Source organism: Cygnus olor, chromosome 4 (assembly GCF_009769625.2).
Source record: "Cygnus olor isolate bCygOlo1 chromosome 4, bCygOlo1.pri.v2, whole genome shotgun sequence".
NCBI classification, from domain to species: Eukaryota; Metazoa; Chordata; class Aves; order Anseriformes; family Anatidae; genus Cygnus; species Cygnus olor.
Window position 1 is genome coordinate 27,812,702 of NC_049172.1, and position 24,692 is coordinate 27,837,393.

The 24,692-nt window shown below is 36.1% G+C and overlaps 1 protein-coding gene across 4 annotated transcripts in view; it reads right to left on the bottom strand.

Annotated features, from left to right (window-relative positions):
* TLL1 (tolloid like 1) overlaps window positions 1-24,692 on the bottom strand; it is a 132,786-nt gene that overhangs the window by 39,862 nt on the left and 68,232 nt on the right. For all 4 annotated transcript variants that reach the window (XM_040555945.1, XM_040555946.1, XM_040555947.1 and 1 more), the window contains exons 6-9: window positions 16,451-16,629; window positions 14,463-14,568; window positions 11,222-11,346; window positions 4,699-4,814 (exon numbers count right to left, since the gene is read on the bottom strand). In XM_040555945.1, the coding sequence (XP_040411879.1) occupies window positions 4,699-4,814; window positions 11,222-11,346; window positions 14,463-14,568; window positions 16,451-16,629 (526 nt within the window). The remainder of the gene's footprint in view (window positions 1-4,698; window positions 4,815-11,221; window positions 11,347-14,462; window positions 14,569-16,450; window positions 16,630-24,692) is intronic.

Sequence of the window (24,692 nt, forward strand, 5' to 3'; positions counted from 1 at the left end):
CCATAACAATGAAAGTCATCAAATTATATATCAGGCTTCTGTCCTGAGCTGCAAGACAAAAACAGACTGATATGAAATCAGACAATTTCTGTGTAACCCCTACTCTTTGTTGCAATAATAATTACAATAGAAATGAACATATTTTGATGAAAACATATGCATTCCTTACACTGGCAAGTTTGCAGGAATACATATTCAAATATTTTGAGCTATTTTTCCATATCCATATTTTACCTGGCCTTGAGTATAGATTCCATTTCCCTAAACTTTGAAAAACAGCTAATAAAGTCCTAACAACGACAACAACAAAAAATCAAATAACAGTATTATATAGACAGTGGATGTGCTCGTAAGCATGGAATTAAAGGAGAATGAAATGCTCTCATTTAATCATTCAGTGAACGACAAGAATTATAGCTTTCTTATAGAAAATACATCAAACAAATCAGTGCCATTAAGAGCTGGAGCATGTAGGGAACTGTGGTGGAGCAAGGAGGGAGTGTTGTGGGGTTTTTTGGTTGTTTGTTCATGTTTTTAATGAAAGCCAGTCCAGAAATCCAGCCAGTCCACTGTTTAACTCCAAGGATTTGAACACCAACCTTTGGGACATCCAAGATTTGATTCTCAATCTCCTGTATCTTTGCAAGTTCTGTGAGCTAGACTTCATGACTGTTTTCCCATTTCAGATGTAGCAATTCAGGTTAAATAGAACAAATTTCAACAGCAGAGGGACAACTCAGATGATTCAGGTAAGCACAACACACACTCTGGATGCACTCTCAACAGAACAAGCTAGTGTTGGTAGAAAACTGGGTTTCTACCTAACAGTCTCTATCTTCAATCTGTTATGCAATATCTCTCTTTATATGGCTCTCATTCTCTTTCGCCTTACTAGGTTTTCACTAGGGCCTTGCTGGGGAATTATAATTGTTTTTGATTATTATTATTTTTTTTAATTTTGCAAATTAGGAATAATGTTTCCTTTCTAGTATTACTGAGAAATTTGACAGAAATCATTCGATGTTGTAATATTCAGTTTCCAGATTATTGTGGTATAGGCCCAAAAATGGCGTGTGTCAAAGCATTAGCTGAAACTCTCAGCTGGCATTTACTAGGCTGCCCTTAGCAGTCTACTGGTCCTCTACTGCCCTTAGCAGTCTACTTGTCCTTTTCCATCCATGTCGACCTCATCCCAGCCGTGCAGGCAGAGGGGTTCTCAAAGGGGAGGATTTTTCTCTACTCAGATGAGATGCAGACACCTGGTGAAGGTCAGGCTACCTTCCATGTCTGCTTAAGCTAATCCAGCTGGCTCTGTTGGAAGCAGGTTATGGAAGCCACATCCTATGCCTTCTCCATGGCTCAGCTGTTTACAGCCTTGAGGTCTCTCATGAGTCCAGCCACAAGTTTTCCATTTTGCAGGACACAGCTGAAACATCAGATTTCTCTGTTTTCTGTTTGCAAATTTGCCTTTCTCCAAACCTCAGTCACCAGGACAGAAAAGGAAAAAGGATGGTGTTACTTAGGTGTGATCATGTCACTGTGCCAAAGTGCTACTATGTAAATGGAAACCATTAAAATGCAATGAGCCTCCTTAATGGTCCCTGTCTTTGAAACTATATGAAGTAACCTTCACAGCCTTCTCTGACTCTGACTTGCCAAGGTATTTGATGATACAGCAATTCCTTAACATTGACTAGAATTCAAGAGCTGTACATAAGTAGAACCCCCAGTCTGTCCCAGCATGAGTTTTGGTTGGCAAGAATAAAAATATGTAAGATTCTGTTCTGCAATTCTGCAAAGTATTAAAGACAGCTAGAGACAGGGCAGAGCTTGTTCAAGGGGACAAGATGGCTGAAAGTCTTCATAGGAAAAAACAATCAATGGGTGTTTTTCAGTGCAATTAAAGAATTATTGATTACACAGCAGATTCAATTGTGCTACTGCAGCTTCAGATAGAATATATTATACTGCCCAGCACCTGGGATATTTAGCAAACACCAGGCAGTACTAACTAAATTTTCTGCAAGTGGCATTTTCCTCATCTCACCTAAGGACTTACCTGTCCTATTTCATCATTCACTTAAAAATTTAAGGAAAAATAGAAAGTAATGTAACCTATTCAGAAAGGAAGATTAAAAACAAAAAAAAAAAACAAAAAACACTAGCAGAGTTGAAACTCCCCATGCCAACAATATCTCTACACACCAGAAGGAGGGATTAACCCTGGCAGAGGGCATACAGTGTTACTAACACCATCCTCCCCCAGAGATTTTTCTATGTATAGATATACTGTGTACAGCTGTTTACCATGTAGTCTTACATCTCTGGAGAAAGTAAAAGGTGAATGAACTGCCTTGTTTTAGTCATAAGGATGCACATATTTTAGGCTGGGCTGGCAATTTATGATCTTTATCAATAAAATGATTCCTACAGCCAGAGTGTACCACTGCAGTCCTGTCCTTCACTGAATTTCCTGCCAAAGATCAGAGGTGTCTGTACATGTAGAAAGCAGCATGGATAGCACAGAGTTCTCTAAACTATGCTCAAACAGCACAATATTAAATCTCAGTAAATAAGAGACAAGAGCTAGACAATCTGGACTGATGCTTTTTCAGTTTATTTTTAGGTGACTAAAGTGCTCACTGATGTTTCAGAACATGATGTGATATACTTATATGTACTCTAACCACCATCCGACATTTCTGAGATCTATCAGGGTCAAAACAGCAAAAAGGAAAGAAATAGATTTAAATACATATTTATTTCCCTTCATAATGTGAATATGTTATCATAAATTGCTGAAAAAACTTGGGATCACGCATAATAAATGCGTCCAAGGCAACATGCAATATGCATTAGTTAACATTTAGACCTCATTTCTGCTACTCTGCTATCTGCATCAAGTACTTGCTGCAAATAAAGTCCTTTATCTCAAGTAAGGCACTATCCTGTGGGAATAGCGCTGACAAAACAGATTTTTTGGCATTAGCACAAATATCATTTACGTTGTTCTTGCTGAATTCTATGGAGACTATGAGAGCTGGAGGTCAGAACAGTGCCCTACAAACAGGACATACTACGTCAGATTACAACTAGAAAACAGGGTTTAGTCATTTTCTCCATTGGAGGGGGGACTAGGATGGGAAGGGAGCTGGTCTCCTTATATTGCCGATTTCAAGACAGGGCTTAAGATTTTGTACAGCTCAATAGTGGTAGCAATCTCAAGACATTATAATAGTACTACAAATATATTACAGTTACTAACATCCACAGATACAGTTGTGCAAAGTTGTGAGCGTGCTATCAATTTTAAGCACCATAATTTTCCAACTCATATATTAATGTTATTTTCAGAAGCCAACAATAACTGTAGATGAACATTTGACTTTTATAACTGAGTAACAGGAAAGAAACCTAAGCCATTTTTATTGTTAAGAAGCTGTGTGTCAGAAGCAACACAAATAATGGGGATATAAAGTTACCTATCTAGATTAATTTGCATCTTCTGTGCAACCCTTCTCTTATTCAACTGTTTTCATTTGTTTTCCCCTGCAAACCTGCAGAGCCACCCACACCCTCCGAGCATGTTTATTTTTCCTCCTGTCGCTGGCTTCTGCCCAGAGGAGGGTGAACACAGTCCAAATGACTTTGCTTTCATTCCTCACACTAGCAAATGCTTTTACAGCTCCTCAGGATCTATTAGCACATCAGGGACATATATTCTTGGTGTCTACCAGGACCCTAACCTGAAAGAAACACAGAAAAAGTAATCCAACTTGGAGAAACTATGTCTGATACCGAGTGGGAAAAAACTGACAAAACTGAAATATCTGGGGGCAAATGCTCTGTTTTCCTCTTTGGACTTCCCAGTTTTGAGACTGGAGCTGGGTCTTAATTTTCAGCCTTCAGGCAGTATTTGCTTAATATTGGCTACTGCTTCCTGTAAAGAAACTTACAATATATTTTTTTTCCCTGCATATTTTGTCTAAAGGTGAAACTTCCCATTTCTCCCTCTATCCTTATTTATTTTGAGGTAGGCTAATATTTGAGCCAATACTTTAAAGCAAGATTCAGCTAGTATGTTTTGAAAGTGCACACAAGAAGAACAGGTTTTGCTTTCAGTGGGATGGCACACTTTTCTGCCCAAACTGCTCTCACCAAACGAATCTCTTTATCCACATTTTCCCTAAACTGACACCCAGAAATTAACAGCCTATGCATTAGAATAATACCAGAAACACCCAAAATACCACTTTCTTTCCTTTATTACTGTTTCACAAAATCTCTTTCTGCATAACAAGGAGCTGCCTGAGGCTAAGCCCAGCTACCAGTCCCAGGCAGCTCAGCTTGTCTGAGCCCATACTGGAGAAGAGACCATCCAAGAGTCTGCACTACCCCTTCTACCTCTATGCCGAGACACCAACTGCATTGAAAGCCAGTTTTGAAAGGGTTTCATGATGTAAACACACAGACTGAAATCATGACTTCATTTCATGTGGAAAGCCACTGAATGGATGCTAGTGTGGTCTAATGCCACAGACCACAGTTAAGTCAATGGCACAGCATTCATGGTCTCATTCAAGAGGCATGGCCTATGGCCTACCGTGATTTTCAACTATTATGCAAGCTTTAAACATAAATGCAACATTTTACTTTAAAAATAGTATCTGTGTTTAGCTGAGAGAATGTTAAGAATACCTTTTCCCCTGGGGTCACAGAGATTCGCCATATGCAGTGCGTGTAGGAAGGATAACCATTTGGAAATCCAGGAGAAGAGAAGTTGCCTGTAGATTCCTGCAGTGTTTCTCCACAGGCTGAAAGAAACAAAATACAGTAAAAATATAAAATTGAATGTGCCTACCAGATAATAATGTCTTTCCAATATCTATTTAGAATGCATTTAACTCACTGCAGATGTAGAATGGAAAACAGACTAGTTATTTTATGATTTATTCAAAACAGTGATTTTAAGCCAATCTGACATTCATTCCATTTTACACAGGATGTTTTTATTCCATGAACTGTTTCACTTGTGTGCTGTCTGCTGACTTAACCAAAATTACAGCAGTCTTAAAAATGTCATTGCTGTCCATCAACTGCAAAATTATATATATAACTATTTTGCAGGGAAAAAAAGTTAGCCACACCCATAGTCACATCCTTTAGGAACTAAAACAAACCTAAAACAAAAACTGGCATGGTGTGATTGCCACCACACTGGAATTTTGTCAGCGGTTTCATTGTATTTAGTACTTTGCCCACATGAGAGACTGGTCTGACCTAAAGTCACTCATTTATATTGGTACAGAAAACTTCAGTCCTATTTTCAACTGAATCTCTTGCAACAATGATTTGTAGAGATGAGAGTAATAAAGCAAAGCCAATGTAAAGTCCTAAAATACTGAAGGATTTTATATTCTTTATTATTGAAGCTTTTAGAACCTATATCTCACCTGTCAATCATGCTACTAGCTGCTGGCTGACTGATTAATAATTCCCCTGCACAGTAAAATACAGCATTGCAAGCTCCTGCCATTCTCCCCCATAAAAACTGATTCTGGTAGGCTGTCACACCTCAGTCAGTCATCTTTTTGACCTTCAATCAAGTTGTTTCACCCACTGATTTTGCAGGTGTGATATGAGAGATGCGAATTTGAGAGTATTATCCCATGACTGACAGTGTAATCAGATCTGCAGTGCTTTCAAATTATAGCACTAACACTGCCAGCAGGTGAACCACTGTATCCATCAAAATCCCAATGAATTATAAATGATCTGGAAAATCTTTAAATAAAAGGGGACAAAAGATTGTTTATGACAAAGAGACAATGCAGCTCTAAAGGCTGTCTTATTAAAATGCATCTAAGATGTAATCTGACAACTACACTGTAATATCAGGCATAAGCTACATTCAGGGCATTAAGCAAGCTCTCTGACACTGAAATGGTTATTATGATGAAGAGAGAAAAAGATTGGTGCAGCCCCCAAAAAATTTGATAGCTAAAGTTACTGTCACCATGTCCTTTAGGAATGAAAAAAAAAAAAATCTTTTCCTCCCATCATTAAAAAAAAGTGTTTTTATCTCTAAAAAAAATTGCACATTCACAGAAAATGACACATACACAAAAGGTATTCAGTACTAAATAATTATTTCTGTACAAAGCCTTTTCAGTGAAAATGCTATATCCATAATTAACCACAATTTATTTTTAACATGGCAATGAGTGAAAACTTGAATGAATTGCAGAGTACTGTACGGGGTTCCTCAAGTGCTATTGAGCTGTATCATAGCTTACAATACATATGTAAAGCATCTAATAGAATGCCAAGGGTAAATTCATAGTCATGTACAGGAGCAGAGGAAAGCAGAACCGAAAGCAGAGACACCCAGACCAGGAGACATGCTGACAGTTCAGGAGAATCCAAGTGTTTCGCCCTTAGAGCAGAAGAGCTCTTAAAGCCCTCTCTTATTCTTGCCTTCATGCATGGCTTCAATAAGACTACACTGCATCAGCATACCCTCAGAAGGAGTACAAATATAATTTCAAATTTTAGTACATCATCTTTTTGCTTTAGTTAAATAACTATTTTGCCAATGTTAGTTACTAAGCAAGCCTTCAGCAGATGATAAATGCATCTGATGGAGAATGCTCTTTGTCCAATCTTTTCTGCTCATGTTGCATTTTTTCATTTAACTTCAGCTCACATATATTGAGATTATGAAGTCATGCCATGCACATTTATACATGATGTGAAGTATGTAAACAAGCAAAATGCTATCCAAGTATTTTGAGACATACAAGAAGTCAGTTCAAATGCAGCCCTGAAATTAGTAAAAGGGCAAGAGGAAAACACTGGCATAATTACCCCTTACTCTATTAGAGTCTTTAAATAACCATTTATAAAAGTAAATTAACAGAGTATAATAGCTTTTGAACACATTTGAGAATTTCTCTTGGTCATAAAGAGTGCAGGATTATTTGCTTCATGCTCCATATACAGAACTTGCATATAGCCATAAAACTACGTACTTTAGCAGAAGAAAAGCTGTCATTGAACATTTTATTTTTGTTAAAATTAAAGAATAAAGCTATATAGCATAAAGCTAGCTCATCCAACAATATAACTTATATCCATATTAAATGCCTGTGAGCTCTCCTGAGCATAAGTCAAGCATAAGAAAAAAATAATTGGATAACTTCTATTAATAATTAACATAACTAGAATTTATAAAATATGTTTCGGCTTTACATGTTCCACAATATCTACAATTTATTTTTTATTTTCTGGTTACTCAAGGGAAACGTAGCTTATATTAATCAATAGTTGATTTATTTATCTGTGGGATCTGAGTTCCAGGCTGGCTTCCAGAGCTGTTGTTAACAGGTTAATATTTGGGCTCTTCTTATTTAAAGCACATTCCTCTGCAATTGGTCAGTGGTTATTGAAACAGTTAAGACTCTGTCACTAAAGAATTTAAGGTTTTTCTCTGTGACTAGACTGTGTAACTGCATTATTTGTGAATAGGCTTATAAAATGGTATATTTTACACATTTTAGTGTGTTACAGTCCATTAGTAAGGGACTTCAGTTTGAGAAAGAAAGGTAAAAGTAAAAACATAGTAACAACCACATACCTAAATTTCCTAAGAACTAGTTTTAGTGTATTTCATGTCAAAATAAATTAAATGCAACTTTTATCTTATAAACCTCTGCTTTACAAAGCATTTGTATATTTTTTTATTCCATAGTTAATCATTATCATGGCCAAAGTTTTCTCCACTGTTTTTTTCCTTCCCAAGTTTCATGCCTTATATCAATTTTACTAGTCTAGACCACTTAGAAAAGTGTCACTTCAGCTCTGCCCACACATGTACCCCAGCCAAAACCCAATTTGCTCTGTTTTACAGCTTGAGAAACTTAGTCTTCTGATGAGCCTTTCTGTGGTAAGGATGGGGAAAATTAATTTCTCTCTTCCATGTGAAGATTAGCAATAGATTCAGAAATCGGGTAGATTGTATTATAGAAAGCAATTTCTACCATTGAAACTTGCCAGTGTTTAACACTGCTCTGGTCTAGGCCAATGCATGCAGTTAAGTTCCATTAAGGATTATACTGAAATCTGCAGATGACAAAGCCCACAGCATCCAAGGCATTTAGGGAATCAACTCTCATTCTTTTGTCCCTAGCATCAGCAAATATATACCATAATATATGGCTATTATTCCAAAAGGGAATTAAGAGCTTTAATACCTTTTACTTAGTTCCAGCTCCATACATATATAGCACAGAGATGCTACAAAACCCTAAAAGTAACTGGTGCTGATAACAAACTCATTAAACCAAAAATTTAAATCAGTGGGTTACTGTTGATTCCCCTTTATAGGGATCCTAGAGAAAAGTAATATACAAATTACAGGGAAAAGGTCTTAATGTAAAAATTTTAATTTTTCTTATGTAGTCAATAAAGACTGGCTTTTGAAGGTGGATGCTTTTTTCTAATCTAGAATCTAGTAGTCAAGGCAGTAAATTAAGCCTGAGGAACAGCAAGAACAGCAGAAAGAACCAAACTGGGTAATCTTCATCTGTTCTTTTCCACACATACTGTCACCGATCCTGGCAATTTGGAAATTTGCTAAACTTCTTACATCTCCCTTCTCTTCATCTGAAAAACCTTCTACTGCCAGTCTGAGCCTTCTTTCCCATCCGTTATTCAGTCCCATTCTGCACACTTATTTCTTGTCCTCTCTTTCTGCCTACCAGTATACTTCTCCGTCATTTCCCATTTCTTACTCTGTTGTTCCTATGAAGTTATATATGCATTTTAAATCAACTGCAACTTCTACATAGGACTACAATTGCAAACCTGCATTAACTTTAGTAGTTGCACCAAAAGAAATAATATTCTGTTATCCTATTGAGCAGACTGAAAACTGTAATACATTCAGCCTTGAATATCAAAAACTGTTCTCAAATGCCAAGACAAAGTTAAAACTAAGGTTGGCAGAGGAGGGATTCTCAACTGACATGCTTGCTTTACATTGTTACATGGTAGAATAATGAGAACTTGATTAAAATGTAACAAGATCCCTATCAGCATCTATGTTTTCCTTTGACAAAAATCCTAAGAAAAAAATAAAACTAAATCAAAATGGCTGTTCATACATCATTAAGTCCTGGCACTTGCTCAGCTGATGAAAGACAGCTTCACCAATCTCAAATCTGCTTCTCAGTCACTAAGATCTTTCCTGAATAATGTTACTGAATATCCTGCCTAGCTAGAACAAACCAGGAAGCTCAGCTGCCTCACTACTGCACCTGATTTCTCCAGGAGCCCTGAGCTCAGCTTCATGCTCATGAGCCCCAGAAAATGCAACAGGCTTCTCCAACCAGAAGCTGCTTGTAGCAGTAACTAGAACTCCAAGTGAAACATGTACAATACTGCAACATTTATCAAAGAAGCATGTACCTCTGGGAAATACTGATTTGAATTCCTATTTTCTGTCCTTTAATTGTATTGCATTTAAGGCAAAACAACTGAGCATATGAAACTGAACACTATCTTTAAACAAAACTTTGAATATATTGAAAGAAATGATAGCTCATTATTATACATTTTCATGAATTGTATGAAAAGGACTTTTTCTCTGAACAACTATTTGAACATTAGCTCTAAAAGCCCATTTTCTCTTTCTCAGTTGACTGAAAATATATGTCCAAGTATTATTATGCACTCAACAACCAAGTCTGGTGGGCTGCTTTTTTTTTGTTTGTTTGTTTGTTTGTTTTTTACATTTTAATCAATGTGATAAATGACACTGGCTACTTTCACAGCTAATTTGATTCTATAGCATATTTTTGCCTTCAAAAATTTTCTGTTATCAATATATATATTTATTCTCTGCATTTATGAAACAGTTGCTGTCTATATAATCTTACTAGATATAATGCTGCCAAGAAGAATTCTACTATTCAAGCTCTTTCCATACCAAAAGAACAGAACAAAAACTATTCTAACAGGAGCAGTTGTTAAAGAAAATATGTTAAAGTGGTTTCTCCTCTGGTAAAACCATAAACACTGTGCATGTTCTCCGTATACAGAACATTATGATTTGATGTACTTACAGTAAAACCAAAAGTATATTTCAGCAGTACAACGCACATCAAATCAGATCTACATCTTCAGTATAACCCACTGATGGTGATACAAATCTCCATCACTTCAGTCCTTCTGTATTGATCAGGTGCTAAAAAGCAGCCATATAACTGACTTGAAACAGTTACTGTGCCTTCGTTAAGTCCCAAGAGGAGCAGAAGGGCTGTAAAACTTGACACAGAGCTGTTTTGCCTATCCTCCCACAATGACCTGGCTGAGAGATGGTGTTCTGAAATGCTTCAGTTTAAACCAAAGGTTAAAACAGATTTCAGCTATAGCCAGAGCAGGAAAAGTAAAACCTTTTTACTTTGAAATTTCCACCATTCTGCTAGCACTTGGAGAAGAATTAGCTCCCAGAGTGTTGAATTTTGGTTACTCTGGAGTTGCCTCTCATGTCTCTGAGACAGACAGCCAGTCTGAGATAAAATATTAATTTGTATTGAAATTATAAGACGCTAGAATTAGGCAGAAAATATTCAAATACTAAACATGTCTTTTACAACTGTATAACATTTGTAATAAGACCTAACCTGTTCATCCATAAAAGATGGTTTACACCTTAAATGTCATGGCCTGTACTAATTCCTGAAATTTTGAAAAAAAGAAAAAAAGAAAAAAAAGTGTTCAGAGCTGATTGCAATAATTTAAATTTACTCATTTCACACTCCACTAAAATTCAGAACAAACAGGACTCCAGTCCTGATGTACATTAGAAGCAACTCTTCCACCTAATTGCACAGCTCATTTTACACGGCAAATATGTAAACCAGAGGTGACATTAAACATCATTTCTTTTCTAGTCATTGAACAACTAAGCAAAACAGACTGAAACATCATGAAACTAAATATTGTTCCACGCAGTTTATCTATCCTTAAGTGCTTTGCATTCCAGAGACCTTACCTACAAGATTTTTTATGATTCAGTTCTTGAACTGAATACGTCAGTTGCCAACATGGAAACAGACTACTTACTAAGCAGCTGACACAAAAAAAATGATCATTCAACTTGAATAATGAAGTCAAACAATTGCTAGTATGTGTTTTTTGTTTGTTTATGGTGCAATACCTGGACATCTATACAGCTTTCTTGCCTGTGCAATATCTCCTTTACTTAGACGGGTACGCTGGCCAATGGCAGGTCGTATACCATTATCATCACGGGAAGGGAGAATGGTATCCAGAAACATGCCCCTAAAAAAAATAAAAATAAAAAATAGACCCCAAAAAAACCCTATCAGGTTTCTATCATAAAACTGTCTGAGTTTGATGAATGTATAATGCTATTTTGTAAATCTAGAATTTACATTTGGCATAGAAGGGTAAAATGCAGAACATTAAATAGAGAAAACAAATTAGAAAAATTCCTCAAGCTGGCAAAACTTATGCAAAGTTACAAAAAAGGATTATTCCTTCAGTACATCAATTAACATATGAGCTTCTAGATTTCTATCAGACAACAGGAGGGAAAATTCTTACTACTATAAGATTACACAGGGAAAAGGCAATGCTGCTCAGATCATTAGATTGAAAAAATTAATTATGAAGTAATACAGAAATACATAAATAAGACCCTATAACAAAATTCTTAATCACAAAGTTCCTATTTCTAACAGAGTTTTAAAAGTCTTAAAGTCTGACTTACATGGGTAAGAGCAAATAAAATCAGTCATGCCTGCCAATCCAATGTGAAGTCATCCAGCAATGCTAAGACATTCCCATGTTTTTAGTGGATACATTTTTTTTTATTATTAATGTGAAAACATGGTTCGGTCAGGTGTTATAACAGATCTAACTCTACTTCAGTTGCTGTTCTTTCTGAAATATAAACTGGTTGCCTGGCACCTTCTTCTTGCTTTACAACAATATATGTCAACCTACCATACGTGATTTCAATAACATTTACCCTCAGTGACTAGAAGTAATAGAGAAGCAAATTTGATCCAAATCTGTAGTTTTATTCAAAATTTCCCTAATTTTAAATATGATTCAAAATATTCTCAAATTGAGAATAAATAATCAAAATAGTCTCAAATTAATTTAGAAGAAGAACATACAAAAATGTTCTATTATCATGTTACAGAATTTGAAAACCCATAAAATCCAATAAAATGGAAGTTAACAGATTAACCTGTTTCTGTATCTCTTGTTCTTTAACTTTTCGATACTCTCTTGTGTCCTTGTAGGGCTTGTACCAAAAGGCCAATTTGTTATTTTTATGTATGGTAGGTCCAAAAAAATGAATGAACCGCAAGGATCTTTGTAGTCAGGAATACCGTTTATCAATATAGATTACTTTTCAAATGACAAGAAATGAACAACCTTAAGCACTAAGGGTACATACTGCTCTCTTTACCCAGACAGATTTCTTGTGGCATCACTACAGATTTTTGGAAAAAAAAAAAAAAAAGCAAAAACAAAAAAACAGCTTAGGACATTACTCTAAGCTAAACACTGAAATAAACTACTTATGATATTATTCAGTTTCTAGAAATAAGGTACATTAATATTTTTTTAAAAGTGTTTCTTTCTATAAATTATAATCCTATTTTCCACCAAGTTTTGGTACAATCTGAAACTGATGCTATTCCTATTTTGAAAAATGTTCAAACAATCCTCTTGGATGTCTTAGCACTATTCTGCTATGTACTTTAATACAGGAACAGCTAGTAACAGTTTTAATAAAGCGTGAACAATATTATAGTATGTGACTAAAACTTTATGATGTTTTGTGATTTATCTTTCTTAACTAGGTGAGTAAAGTCTAACAACAAACAACTGGCAATATACCACACTGAGTACAACTCATGCTTTCAAGATAATTTACTGCAAATCAATACATGACCTCAGGATTTTGATGGTTGTTTTTTAAATAGCATGAAGTAACAACCTCTTGCACCTTGGGGCAGGGCATGCCTACTCATGGCACTATCAGTTTTTGCCAGCTTGTAAAGTGGTGAGATCAGGGCCCAAAATTCAAATTATCTTGATGTTGTCATTGCCCTAGGACTCTGGAGAGTTCCAACTTGTTCAATTGCTCCATTTTATATAGGTTCTTATAATCTCTTCCTTAAGGTGGTTAATCTGTATCTGGATTAAGCAATATGACTAACATCTACCTCATGTGGCTCATTCCCATGCTCTTCTGGGGTGAGTTATGAATATGCTGAACACATTCTTTGATAGAATATCTTTTAATAATCCATCTATTTTTGGAGACAATAAGCTTAAGAAATGTTTTTTATGCTTGCAAGAAAGGCTGGTGAGATTTCTGGTGGTCTTCAGTTTACTTCTAAGTTTCAGATTGCCTAGTCATAATTTATTATCCAAACAAAATTATAGCTGCTTTACAATATATATATATTTATTAATGTAGTGTTTTTGAATTAAAATTCATGAAATTGTATAAAAATCACTTTTCAAACAAGCTGTTGTGGTCTTTTTTTTTTTTCCTCCCAGAATTTTTTAAATCTATATTACGCTGGAAATTGTAAAGAATAATTAGCTGGACTGCAACTTCGTATTAAATATAATAGGAGACCAGGTGAAAGACTCCTGCTTCACTTTTTCTCCAGACCAAAGCTAGCCCAGGTGAACAGCTCATTATACAGCTCTTCACACCCATTCACAGAGTTTCAGAGCAAGTCCCATGTGAGCTGAGAACAGACCGGCCTGCAACAGGCTGGAGGAAAAGCAGCAGAACTCCTCATTATCTGGTTCTGATGACAGTGACAATCTGCACAAACAATACAGAAGAGGCTGCAGCCTCTGGTATAAATTGTTGGCTACAGCCCTTTGCAAAGGCTGCGGTTTGCATGGTAAATTTCCTAATATTATAGCATGTTCTACCCACATAAACCATAGTTACTCAGATGTTATGCAAAGGACACTTTCTCTTCAGCAGATCATGTTATACTTAAAATGCCTAAGCATTTCATTCGTTTGGTTTTTCTAAATGCAACATTTTCCAGGATAGAAAACTATTACCAAAAAAAGGCAAGTACTAAAGAATGATGTTTCTAGATTATCTTGTCTTAAAAAAATGTAAAGAACTGAAGCAAGATTAAAAGCCTGCTTTGAAACTGTGCAGAAATGAAATGCATTTAAAAATATAATTAAATTATTCAGACTTAAAATAAACAAACTGTGTTTTGACTGCTATAAGGATACTATATAGCAAGGGATATTTTAATTGATTCCAGAATAGTTTTGTTTGTGTTGTTGTGTGTTTTTTTTAAAGAAATACATTTCTTAGCATTCATAGAGAGGAATAAAATTAAAAGTCAAAAGGTATAACCTGAGACTCCAACCTTGAGAAGGTGTTCCTGGCATAGTGCATGATGCTGTCAAAATCATACGGTTCCCCAAGAGAATTCACCTCTCCAGGCTCCATCTTCAAGAAGTTGTATTCTTGACCTATGGATGATTGATAATTAGAATCTTTGTAATATCTCTTTTTGTGAAGATCAAAAAACAAACAGGAAAATAAAAACATCAAAGATCCTAACCTGATCACTCACTGACATGCATAAGTCTTTTCGGAGTAATTGTGTGCTTTTATTAACCAAGAGAACAGACACATATCTTCTGGAATATTGACACTTGGAAAGGCTCTTCTCATTCACCTAACCCAAGTGAAAAATGAAGTGCCCTTACATTATATGTTGCACTTCACGTAGAATCCACAAAATTGGCTAGCTTGGTTCTTAATTTCGGCAGAGGGGGGTATCATTTTGACAGCAAACACTCTAGAAGAACCCTCCTCATTTTAGATTCTCTAGACTGGATACTAAAGTGACTTTGCTTCCACGAAGGCTACCATCAGAACAACCATGTATTTCAAGTACTAGAAAGTGACATTTTCAAGAGTCTACCTCTTACAACTTAACAAAAGTAGAACAAAAGCACGATACTTAGTTCATAATTTCAGACCAGGAATTCTTTGTCTTAATCACGTATACAGAGAAGGAAAGCACACCTTAATCCAATTCATATTGGTATCTTACATAAATAAATAAATAATAAATAAACAATGAATAATAATTCAAATAAATATTAATGTAGTTTATATATTAAATTATTATTATTAAATAAATTATAAAGAAAAACCCTACAGTAGCATTAACATTATTAATCAAGTTCATTTGCATAACATGACAAAAAACAACTGCCTTGTGGTGATGAATTCCTTCTCTCATTTAGTGATCCTCAAGCTGATACCACACCACAAGAAGTGGTTTCAGCCAGAAGCTGGAGAGACAACTTAAAGAAGAGAGCAGGAGGCTAAGGATGACACTGCAGTGGATTTTCCCCATCACAGAAAAAGCCTAAGGGATAAGCACTTAACAGAATCCATGAAAGTTGGTGAGAGAGAGAATAGATGGAATGCTTGAATGTGGGGAGCCTTTCAGGACTTCGGAGATGCACAGAAGTCTGCATCAGCTGCGAGATTTCTCCCAAGTCCTAGCTGAGGTGGCAAAAGGTCTATTGCACCTCATAGCTACTTTGTTTTCAAACATTTTCTATAGGAACAGAAAAATACTCCAAGCTATCACTGGACATTTTCTTGATTCAGCTTCACACCTTCTTGAACCTTCAGAGAATTACCATAGGTAAAAATCAGTGTTTCAAAAAACTATGTATAATTATGAACAGTGCAAATTAAACACGCCTAGCTTCCTTCCAGCTTGCCACATGACTCAAGAGCAAGCATAACATCTAGACTGACAAACAGATAACTGTCAGTTTCACGCTCTCGGGTTCCTCAGATGCCTTGCCTTGAGGATACCAAGGCCACCAGCTAAAGCAGCAAGCTCTGAAAGGAACCTATAATTTGGAAACTATGGGAACAGTGCCTCTCTGTCACAGATTTAGTGTTCAGCTTTCATTCCAAATCTCAATCTTCTGGACAGATAAACAGGTATCAACATGTTTCTAGTTATCATTCAGTAAAGACTATGAAAGCAAAGACATTTCTCAACCACAGAAAAATTACTTAAAAGGGCTTTAATAGTAACAGTTTTCTTCAAAGTTTCTGAGTCTCATTACTATTTCTCTCCTTCTAGCCAGTAATATTTAATGACTTGCAACTTGGCCAGACCTTTAGAAAAGATTGTTTTAGTTGCAGTATTTCATTTTTAACTCAGCTTGGGATCAGTTTAGCTAAGAGGAATAGCAGACAAATGCCTATTTTTGATATTGTTACGGAGCACTCAGTTTTAAGAAACTCAAGCGAATAAAGGAAACAGTAAAAGCAGACTTTTTTTTTTTTTTCAAAATATTTATCAGAATATCTCACCTGGCTGGATGTTTTCTCTAATGATGGTGACATGGTCATCTCGGTCTGGCCGTGTATGTTCATGCCAAAAACCTATAACATGACCCAGTTCATGGACAACTATACCAAATTTATCACAGTTCTTGCCAATAGATATGGCTTGAGGACCATTTCCCCTTCGACCCACATAAGAACAGCACCTGTAATTAAAACACAAACACAGATGAAAGTTTTCATGTGTATTTCTACAAACCATTTAGGAAATGCAGTTAAAATCTGTGAGAAAAAAAAAATGTTTATTTTTAAAACAATCAGCAGAACAATACACCATGAAGTTTCTGCAGTCTCTCAAACTCTAGAACTAGTGCAGGAACAACTTACTATTTAGTGTTCCTAATAAAAAACCTTTTATTTTATTTATTTTTTATTTATTATTATTTATTTATTATTTATAATATATTATTATATTATATTATTTATTTATTATTATTTATTTATTTTTATTTATTATTATTTTTATTTATTCAAGGTCTTCCAGGTCTTCCATAAGATGCTAGTTGTGATCAACAGAATTGTCACATGCGGTCTTGTATTACAGAATGACACAGGAATGTATTTGCACACAAAGAATAACGAAGTTCACTGGAAGTACCATCTCATCCATATACTCCACTGCTCTCTTGCCCATGCACACTCAGAGGCATGCACAGGGAAGTGGAAAAAGCACAAGGTTTCTTCTGCACCACACGTATGTTGTATACCTTGTCAGCACTCTCCAGTCTTGGTCACTCAGGTCTGATAAGTTTGCTTTATTTTGATCAGAAAAGTCACCCTACTTCATTAATTCTGTTTATAAAATGATACAAGTGAAACAGTAGTCTGTTAAACAACTCAGTTCATGTACGTTAGCATGCAGTTGAAAATACAGTAGGAAGAGATATTAAATCCTGGTGTGCCACTGAGCAATCTCTCCACATTTTCTGTTCCTCTGGCTATGGGTGATGTACAACGTTAACTGTAGCAACTCTGTACCAGGAGGTTGAATGCTCTGAATATTAGCAAACCATTTCTTCTCCTACTCCTGTTTTCTTGCAATAGGAACCTTTAGGAACCTTAATCATCAAAATTAATTTTCACAAGGGGAAAAAAAAATGCTTCACAACTACTCCAATGTTTCATTCCTCTTCTGCTGTACTTTCATGATTCCAGTGCAAACTTAAGGAACAAAGATCCCCTTTTCAGCATTCATACTGTCAACATTTATCTGAGAAATTTGCTTCCTTTTTCATCAGAAAAGAAGTCTGCTGACTATGCCAGCAAATCAGAGAATCGAGAGTAAAACAAATACTGAAGAAATGGAAGACAATCTGAAATTTAACAATCTGAAATTGTGATTCTCTTTCACTTCTGAAAATCTTAAGTATCTCAACATTATATTCCTTAATAAGAGTCTGATTTCCCATCCCTTCTCTGTAATTCTGCAGTCTGTCAGGTGGAACAGAATTGTGCTGAGCAAAAGTTCACCACCACTTCCTCCCACTTAAAAAAATATATATACATCTGATGCAACTTTTATGTAGTATTTGGTTCTTGAGGAGGTCAATGCTAGCATGGAGCATGATCCTATCCTTCATATACCTCTGTGGGCAATAAAGGAAGGGGGTAGCTATGGGAGCTAAAAAATAAGGGCAGCTATGGGAGCAATACCAATAGCATATTCAATTCTACAGATTTGAACATGTGCTTCTTTTTCCTTTCAGGTTTTGTGGTGGCAGAAAGTTTTCACTACAGTTAGTTGGCTGGTAAGTCAACCTTGATTGTTGTTTTTTTTTTTTTTTTTTTTTCTGTCTAATATAGCTAGATTTCTAAAACAACCTAATATGAACATTAGAGGAATACAGACATGACATTTTAGTTGACAATACCTGTCCTTAATAAGCATACACTGTTTTTGTAGTTTTTGTTAAAATGAAGAATAGATATAACAAAAAAAATGATAGTAATACCTTAAAATTATAAAGGCCACAACATTTATTTTATACAAAATATGTTATTATAACAGCCTCAGAGGGTTGTATCAAGAATTTTGAAACTGTCTTTAAAATACTGTTGGGGAAAAATGATTTTCACACTATAATAATTCCTTGTTATGCTGACTGGTTTTCATACATTCCTACCCTCATCATATATAAAGAATAGATAATACGTATAAAATATATAACAACCTTTTATTTCCTGGTTTAGGTAGCTCCAAGGACAGGTGTAAATAACCATTTTCTTTGGTCTGAGTACAGAATTAAGCTTAATGCTTCAGCTGTGGTTGTGCAATATCATGTTTTTTAAACTTTAATTAATTTCTTACAGTGCCTTCTAATGACTTCCCTGACAGCTCTCTTCAAGGCATATACATAAAAACAATAGCAAGGTAGACTCCCTGCTATAGTTCTGTGTCACTGTCAATATTGCAGCTTATGTGCTACCCATCCACACAAAAGCAAAATTAAATACAAAACACCAGTGCCTGTATTTCCATAATCTATATAAACTGTATTAATCCAAAATGAGTATGTACAATATTTGATATAGAAATATTATTATTAGTGCTGATATAAATAATGGTAGTGGAAATACTACCTTAAGATATGCACTAAAAATACAGCATAGGTGATAAAATTGAGCAACAAAGAGCAGAAATAAGACTAAAATAAAAAGCTAGAGCAATCATACTGTTTTATCTCATGACTCCACAGTGGATTTCACCTTTGTACCTTATATGCTGACATGGTTCTGCTTAACATATTTTTCAGACTCCATGTTTGCAGAATAAATATTATGGCTACGAGTGAATAAGTAAACATAATTAAAGCACGACAATATTTTCAATGTTGCTATTACATGGGTTTTATCTTTTACTAGTCACTCAACTTACTTGAATACCTTTCTATTAGAATAAGGAAATTACCAAAGTTCATACTCTCTCTTATTCACTCGGGACAAGCTTTAGATCCTAAAAGAAATTTGTTGTTTTTAAATCTTTTACACAGTGTTATTTACTGTCCCCATCCTATTACAGAGGGAATGCTGGAGGACACAGTTTGCATTCTGAGTCAAAGGTAGCAAGATGTGCAGTAACTTCATTCTCACAAAACTTCATTCATTTAAAAGGACATTAAAGAACTTCTGTCCTCAGTACCAAATTCCCAATTCATTGCCATAGGCAGTTACTGTATGTACACCAAATTAATCTGTCAGTCTTAGGCCTCAGACTTCAAATCTTTCTAGAAAACAATGATCCTTAGCTTTGAAGGCCTTGAAAGTAAGGACTACAATATAGGATTTGCCTTGGCAGTCTACAGGAAGCCATGGTAGAAAACAAAAATCAATCAGAGGAAGTAATCCACATTCTGTGAGAGCATTCCACCATTTCCTCATTAATTGAAATTAATGAGTTAAGGCTCCCTACCTTTGTTTAGGTCATGCACATCATTATGGTAATTATGCTATATGGGTCTTGGGCAAAGAGAGAAAATGAACTGACAATGCTTGATGGTTGCTTTACATATAGAAAAGCATAAAATGCCTGCAATCTATGAAAATTCTAAATTGGGATAAAATATACAATTTGGATAGAATTCTACTGATTCTTGCTTAATTCAGGTTGGAAGGGACCTCTGCAGGTCTTTATTTCAAGCTCCTGCTCAAAGCAGGTCAGATAATACAAGCCATTCCACAGTTGGTCAGATCTTTAGCCAGTTGACTCTTGAAAACCTCCAAGGACAGAAACAGCACAGCTTCTCTGAGCAATCAGCTCCCATGTGTGGCTGCAGCCTTTCACTGGATATTCCTTTAGGATACAGGACACTTAGAAGAATGTGTTCTGACACTGAACACCTAAGGCCCAGCACACTTTGAATTGTTTTAATGCTGGCCTGCCCCTTCTTGTCCTAAATACTCAGACACATATGCCCACATATAGAACATGTATATGTATGTTTCCATGTATTTGCATTTGAAAGGAAACTATAAAATATTTACATTTAGAAAGAATATTTTAAAGTCATTTGCATATAGCAATTTCCTTAGAATGCTTACTTAACAGATTTCAAGTTATTCCCAGAAAATATAAAAAAGTTGAGATTATTTATTTTTTTTACATTCCAACAAAAATTAGAATACTGAGGCTTAAAATAAAGTATCAGTACACACTCATAAGAGGTCATGAGGATTTGTTGGGCTGAGTACCACGTCGAGCACATCAGATTCATCCTATTAAGCCACAAGATTCTAATCACTGCACTGAGATAAAGGGTAAGAAAAAACAAAGTAAATATATCTATGAAAGAAATTAATTTGCAGTATCTTGGGTTTGACCCCAGGTGTGTTTGGCAAAAAGCCAAGACTTTTCTGTGCTTTATGAGCACTTGTCATGCTCGTTAAATTAAGTCAACTGGCAGACTTTAAAGCTCCTAATCTCTTTAATCTTTATTGCACCAGACAGTAGTTGGAGACAGTAACTATTTATGAAACTCTGATTCCATTTAATCAGTCTAGCTGATCAATGATGGTGAGCAAAGAGAAACAAATGGCAGAGAGAAAGTTAAATGACTGGAACAATACATTCTTACAAGTAATACTATTTCACAGCTACTGTCAAAATGCTCTTAAATCATATAAAGGAAGAAAGAATCAGGTGGGGTCACAATGTTGCACATTCTTTTTAAAAAAGCTGTATTATTACTATCTTCAGGATGTAACAATGTAAAATTACTTGCAGACCACAAGGTCAGCTTGCCATGACACTGCATGAAGATGTGGATTAAAAACTGCAGAACTTCATAATCATACTGGGACAGCGTATCATCACCTACATGTTACACAATGCAAAAGTAGTTCACAAAATTTATGAACAAAATCTCACTCAAGAAGTAGATGATTTTTCTTGGTGAAAAAGAACAGCTCTATCAATCACAAAATAACTCATTCCAAAGTAGATATTGGCTATGACCCAGCTTGATGTCAGGGATCAATACAGTGCATGTTACTAAATGTTCTAATTCACTGTCCTGAGAGGATCTGTATGAAAGCAGAGGTGGCTACTGCTTCTTCATCTGCTCAATGGAGACAACTGTGCCAGTATTACAAACAGCCAGTTGAGTCCATTCCTCAGTAAACAGATTCCCATCCCAATGTATTAACCCCTCGTCTCAGTTTATGTTAATGGGCCATGGCAGCTGAATTGATAACTATCAGCCAACCTGCAAACCATGCCACCACCTGCAGAGAAGCTGTGTTGACTGCTGTGGGCAGGAAGAGTGCCAGCTGCTAGAGTTAATAACCACTGGAGAGCGTGAACCAGCCCTAATGCCAAAGACTATTTAGTAGAACTCTTTCTTCTCATTCCATAAAAGTGATTGTGCACCTTTTAGAGCAGGTAATCCTTCTTCAAGCTAAAGAACGCTGCAGAAGTATACCTTGGACAATGAATATATCTATTTCACCAGCTTTGAGAACTTGCCTGTAATGTCTATTTAATATACTTGCAACTTCAAAAAACGTTTAAACATTCAGAAGCTGTTCAGCCTACAATGTCTGGAGAAGCACATGAAAGAGATTTGATTTTTTGGAATCTCAGACAGCTTTGCAAATACCCAAACAGGAGGATACAGCGGTGATTGTAATAAGTCATCTAAAGTTTGTCATAAGAAGTACTTAAATCTTTTGGTAGAGAATAAAAATTACCACAAAGTCAGATCAAAGGCATGCTGAAATACCAGAGCAATATGACTAATTGTTCTTTTTCTGTCTCACTATATAAAAAGAAGCTTGATCTTTTACTTAGAAATAATTATTAAGAGCATATGACTAGAGGCCATTCCACTTTGCTGACCCCTTTATTGTAGCTTTGCAAACAGTGAAATATACTGACTGTGTCTTCAGGCACTTTCTATCTGATAGGAGGAAACATAAGCATTGAGAAGAAGTAGTGAACAAAGAGTATTTTGAACCTGTTTACTGTATAGAGTTTTACTTGCCCCTAATCAGCTAGCTGCATAAAAGTTGATTTAAGATATATTAACTCCAATATATACTGCCTTGGTAGAAGAATCACCAACACTAATCACTTAATACAGTATTCTTATTTTCATATCTGCAGCTAATGGATACAACTATCAGTAATTACAAAAAGGTTCCCTTTAATTAATTTCCCTTAATTAAAGGGAAAAGGAAGAGGGGAAAAAATAAACAAGCAAAGGCCATGTGGAAGCACAAAGAGAGAAAAGAAATTACTTTCTAATTCCCAGCAACGAGTGATGTTCGGCCACATCCTGGGAATCAGGGTCTCAATACACATAGCGGTGGTTTGGGAGGATGGAAGTTTTCATAACGAGAGCCCTCCCTCTCCTTCCCCTTTCCCACCTTTTATTGCTGAGTGTGACATCATATGGTACGGAATATCCCTTTGGATGGTTTAGGTCAGCCACCCTAATGATGTCCCCCTCCACATCTCTTGCCCACCCCTACCCTGCTGGCTCTTGAGGGGGTTGGAGGAAGTCCTGATGCTGTGTCAGTATTGCTCAGCAATAGACAAAACACTGGTGTGATACCAATGCCATTCTAGCTACAAGTACAGAGCACAGCACTGTATGGGCTGCTGCAGGGAAAGTCAACTCCACCCGAGCCAGACCCAGCACAAAAATACTGCCCCCAACTTCCTAAATTTCTTTTATTAAGGATACTTGTAGCAATATATTTCTGAACGGGCTGTGAAGTATTTACTTTGCAGGTTTTTTGAAACAAGTTAGACAAGCATATATCAGCAATGTCATAGGTATAGCTGCTTCCATCTTAAGGACACTTGGGCATCCATCTGAGAGCCTTTGCAGTCCTAAGGGTCTATGATAATCTAGACTCATCTCTCGTCCATTGTTGATATGCAAACTCAACTGTAGTGAGCTCATGTTGCTATCTCTGATAACCAGCTGCTATATTTCAAATATGTTTTTTTCATCACTGCCCTCTAGGAAGAGCTTCCCATGAACTGCTGCAAGAAGGAGCATTATGCTCCTTCAAAATAACCTTAATGTTTACACAAGCTTAATAACACTTCACTTGCTAGTGTGCTAATACTGTCATATGAGACTTCTGCAGATACTGCCACCTGAATTTCCATATATATGGCTGTATCCACTTTGTGTTTCATTAAATGTGTTATGTTTTGACTAGGTGCTCTTTGTGGCAAGGTTTATCATTTAGTTTTTATTTCGGACAGTGCTAAGTACAATAAAGTTTCCCTCATCTGTGAATGTTAACTGTCATGGTACTGCAAACAATAATGACACAATGTGCTAACAAACCAACACAGCAGGGTGCTATGGGAAAGAACCGAGATTAATTTCAGTGTGACTAGCCATGTGGCAGAAAGTGTTTGCAGATGGTTTGGTGTCACTTTTGTCTGTGCTCTTTCCATGGAAAATCCTGCATCAGCATTGTATACAACTGGTGAGTGCATAGTAGTTCCCATTCACCCAGAGAAGATATGCTCTTATTTATCTGGCACTTCCTAAAATGGCTTATGGATTCAGAGCCCCAGAAAGTCATTCAACTGCCCATTCTGCTTAGCCTGGCTTTTTCATCACTGGCAGACTGCTCACAGCCACACTTTCCCTTGTTCTTAATACTAAAATGTTTACAGCCTTCATCAGGTTTTTGTTATTTGTGAAGTATCCACCCTTAAAACACCATTAACTGTAAAGGATAATGGCGACTTTGAAAGTAGATGCTGAGTATATTCCAACCTTCTGTTTTAAATTGGTTATAATCCAGCCTTCACCCTGAAGTGACTTGATCTCATGAAGCATCAGCCAACCTAAGTGACAGTGCTTTGGATGGGGAGGTTTTCTGCAGTTTGGCTCTGGACACTTTGAAGCTGTGGAATTTTCTTTTCATGACACTGAGGTCTCTGTAGATATCCCCGTACTTCTCTTCCTAAAGTGCCTGTGACCATTTCTCTCTCACACTCTTCTGTTTAAATTCACATTACTTTCTACATCTCCAAGAGTAGGCAACCTTCATTATTATTCTTTGCCTCGCATTTCTGTTCCAGCCATATGTCAGTATCCCCAAAATTTATCTTACGAGTTGCATTGTTAACTAAGGAAGAATAGACATGCTGGTTGAGAACAGAAGACCATTTAATTTGGCACTGTTTGTAACAGGGGTCTACAGCAGCCCTATGTGAGCACAAGAACATGAAAAGAAAGTT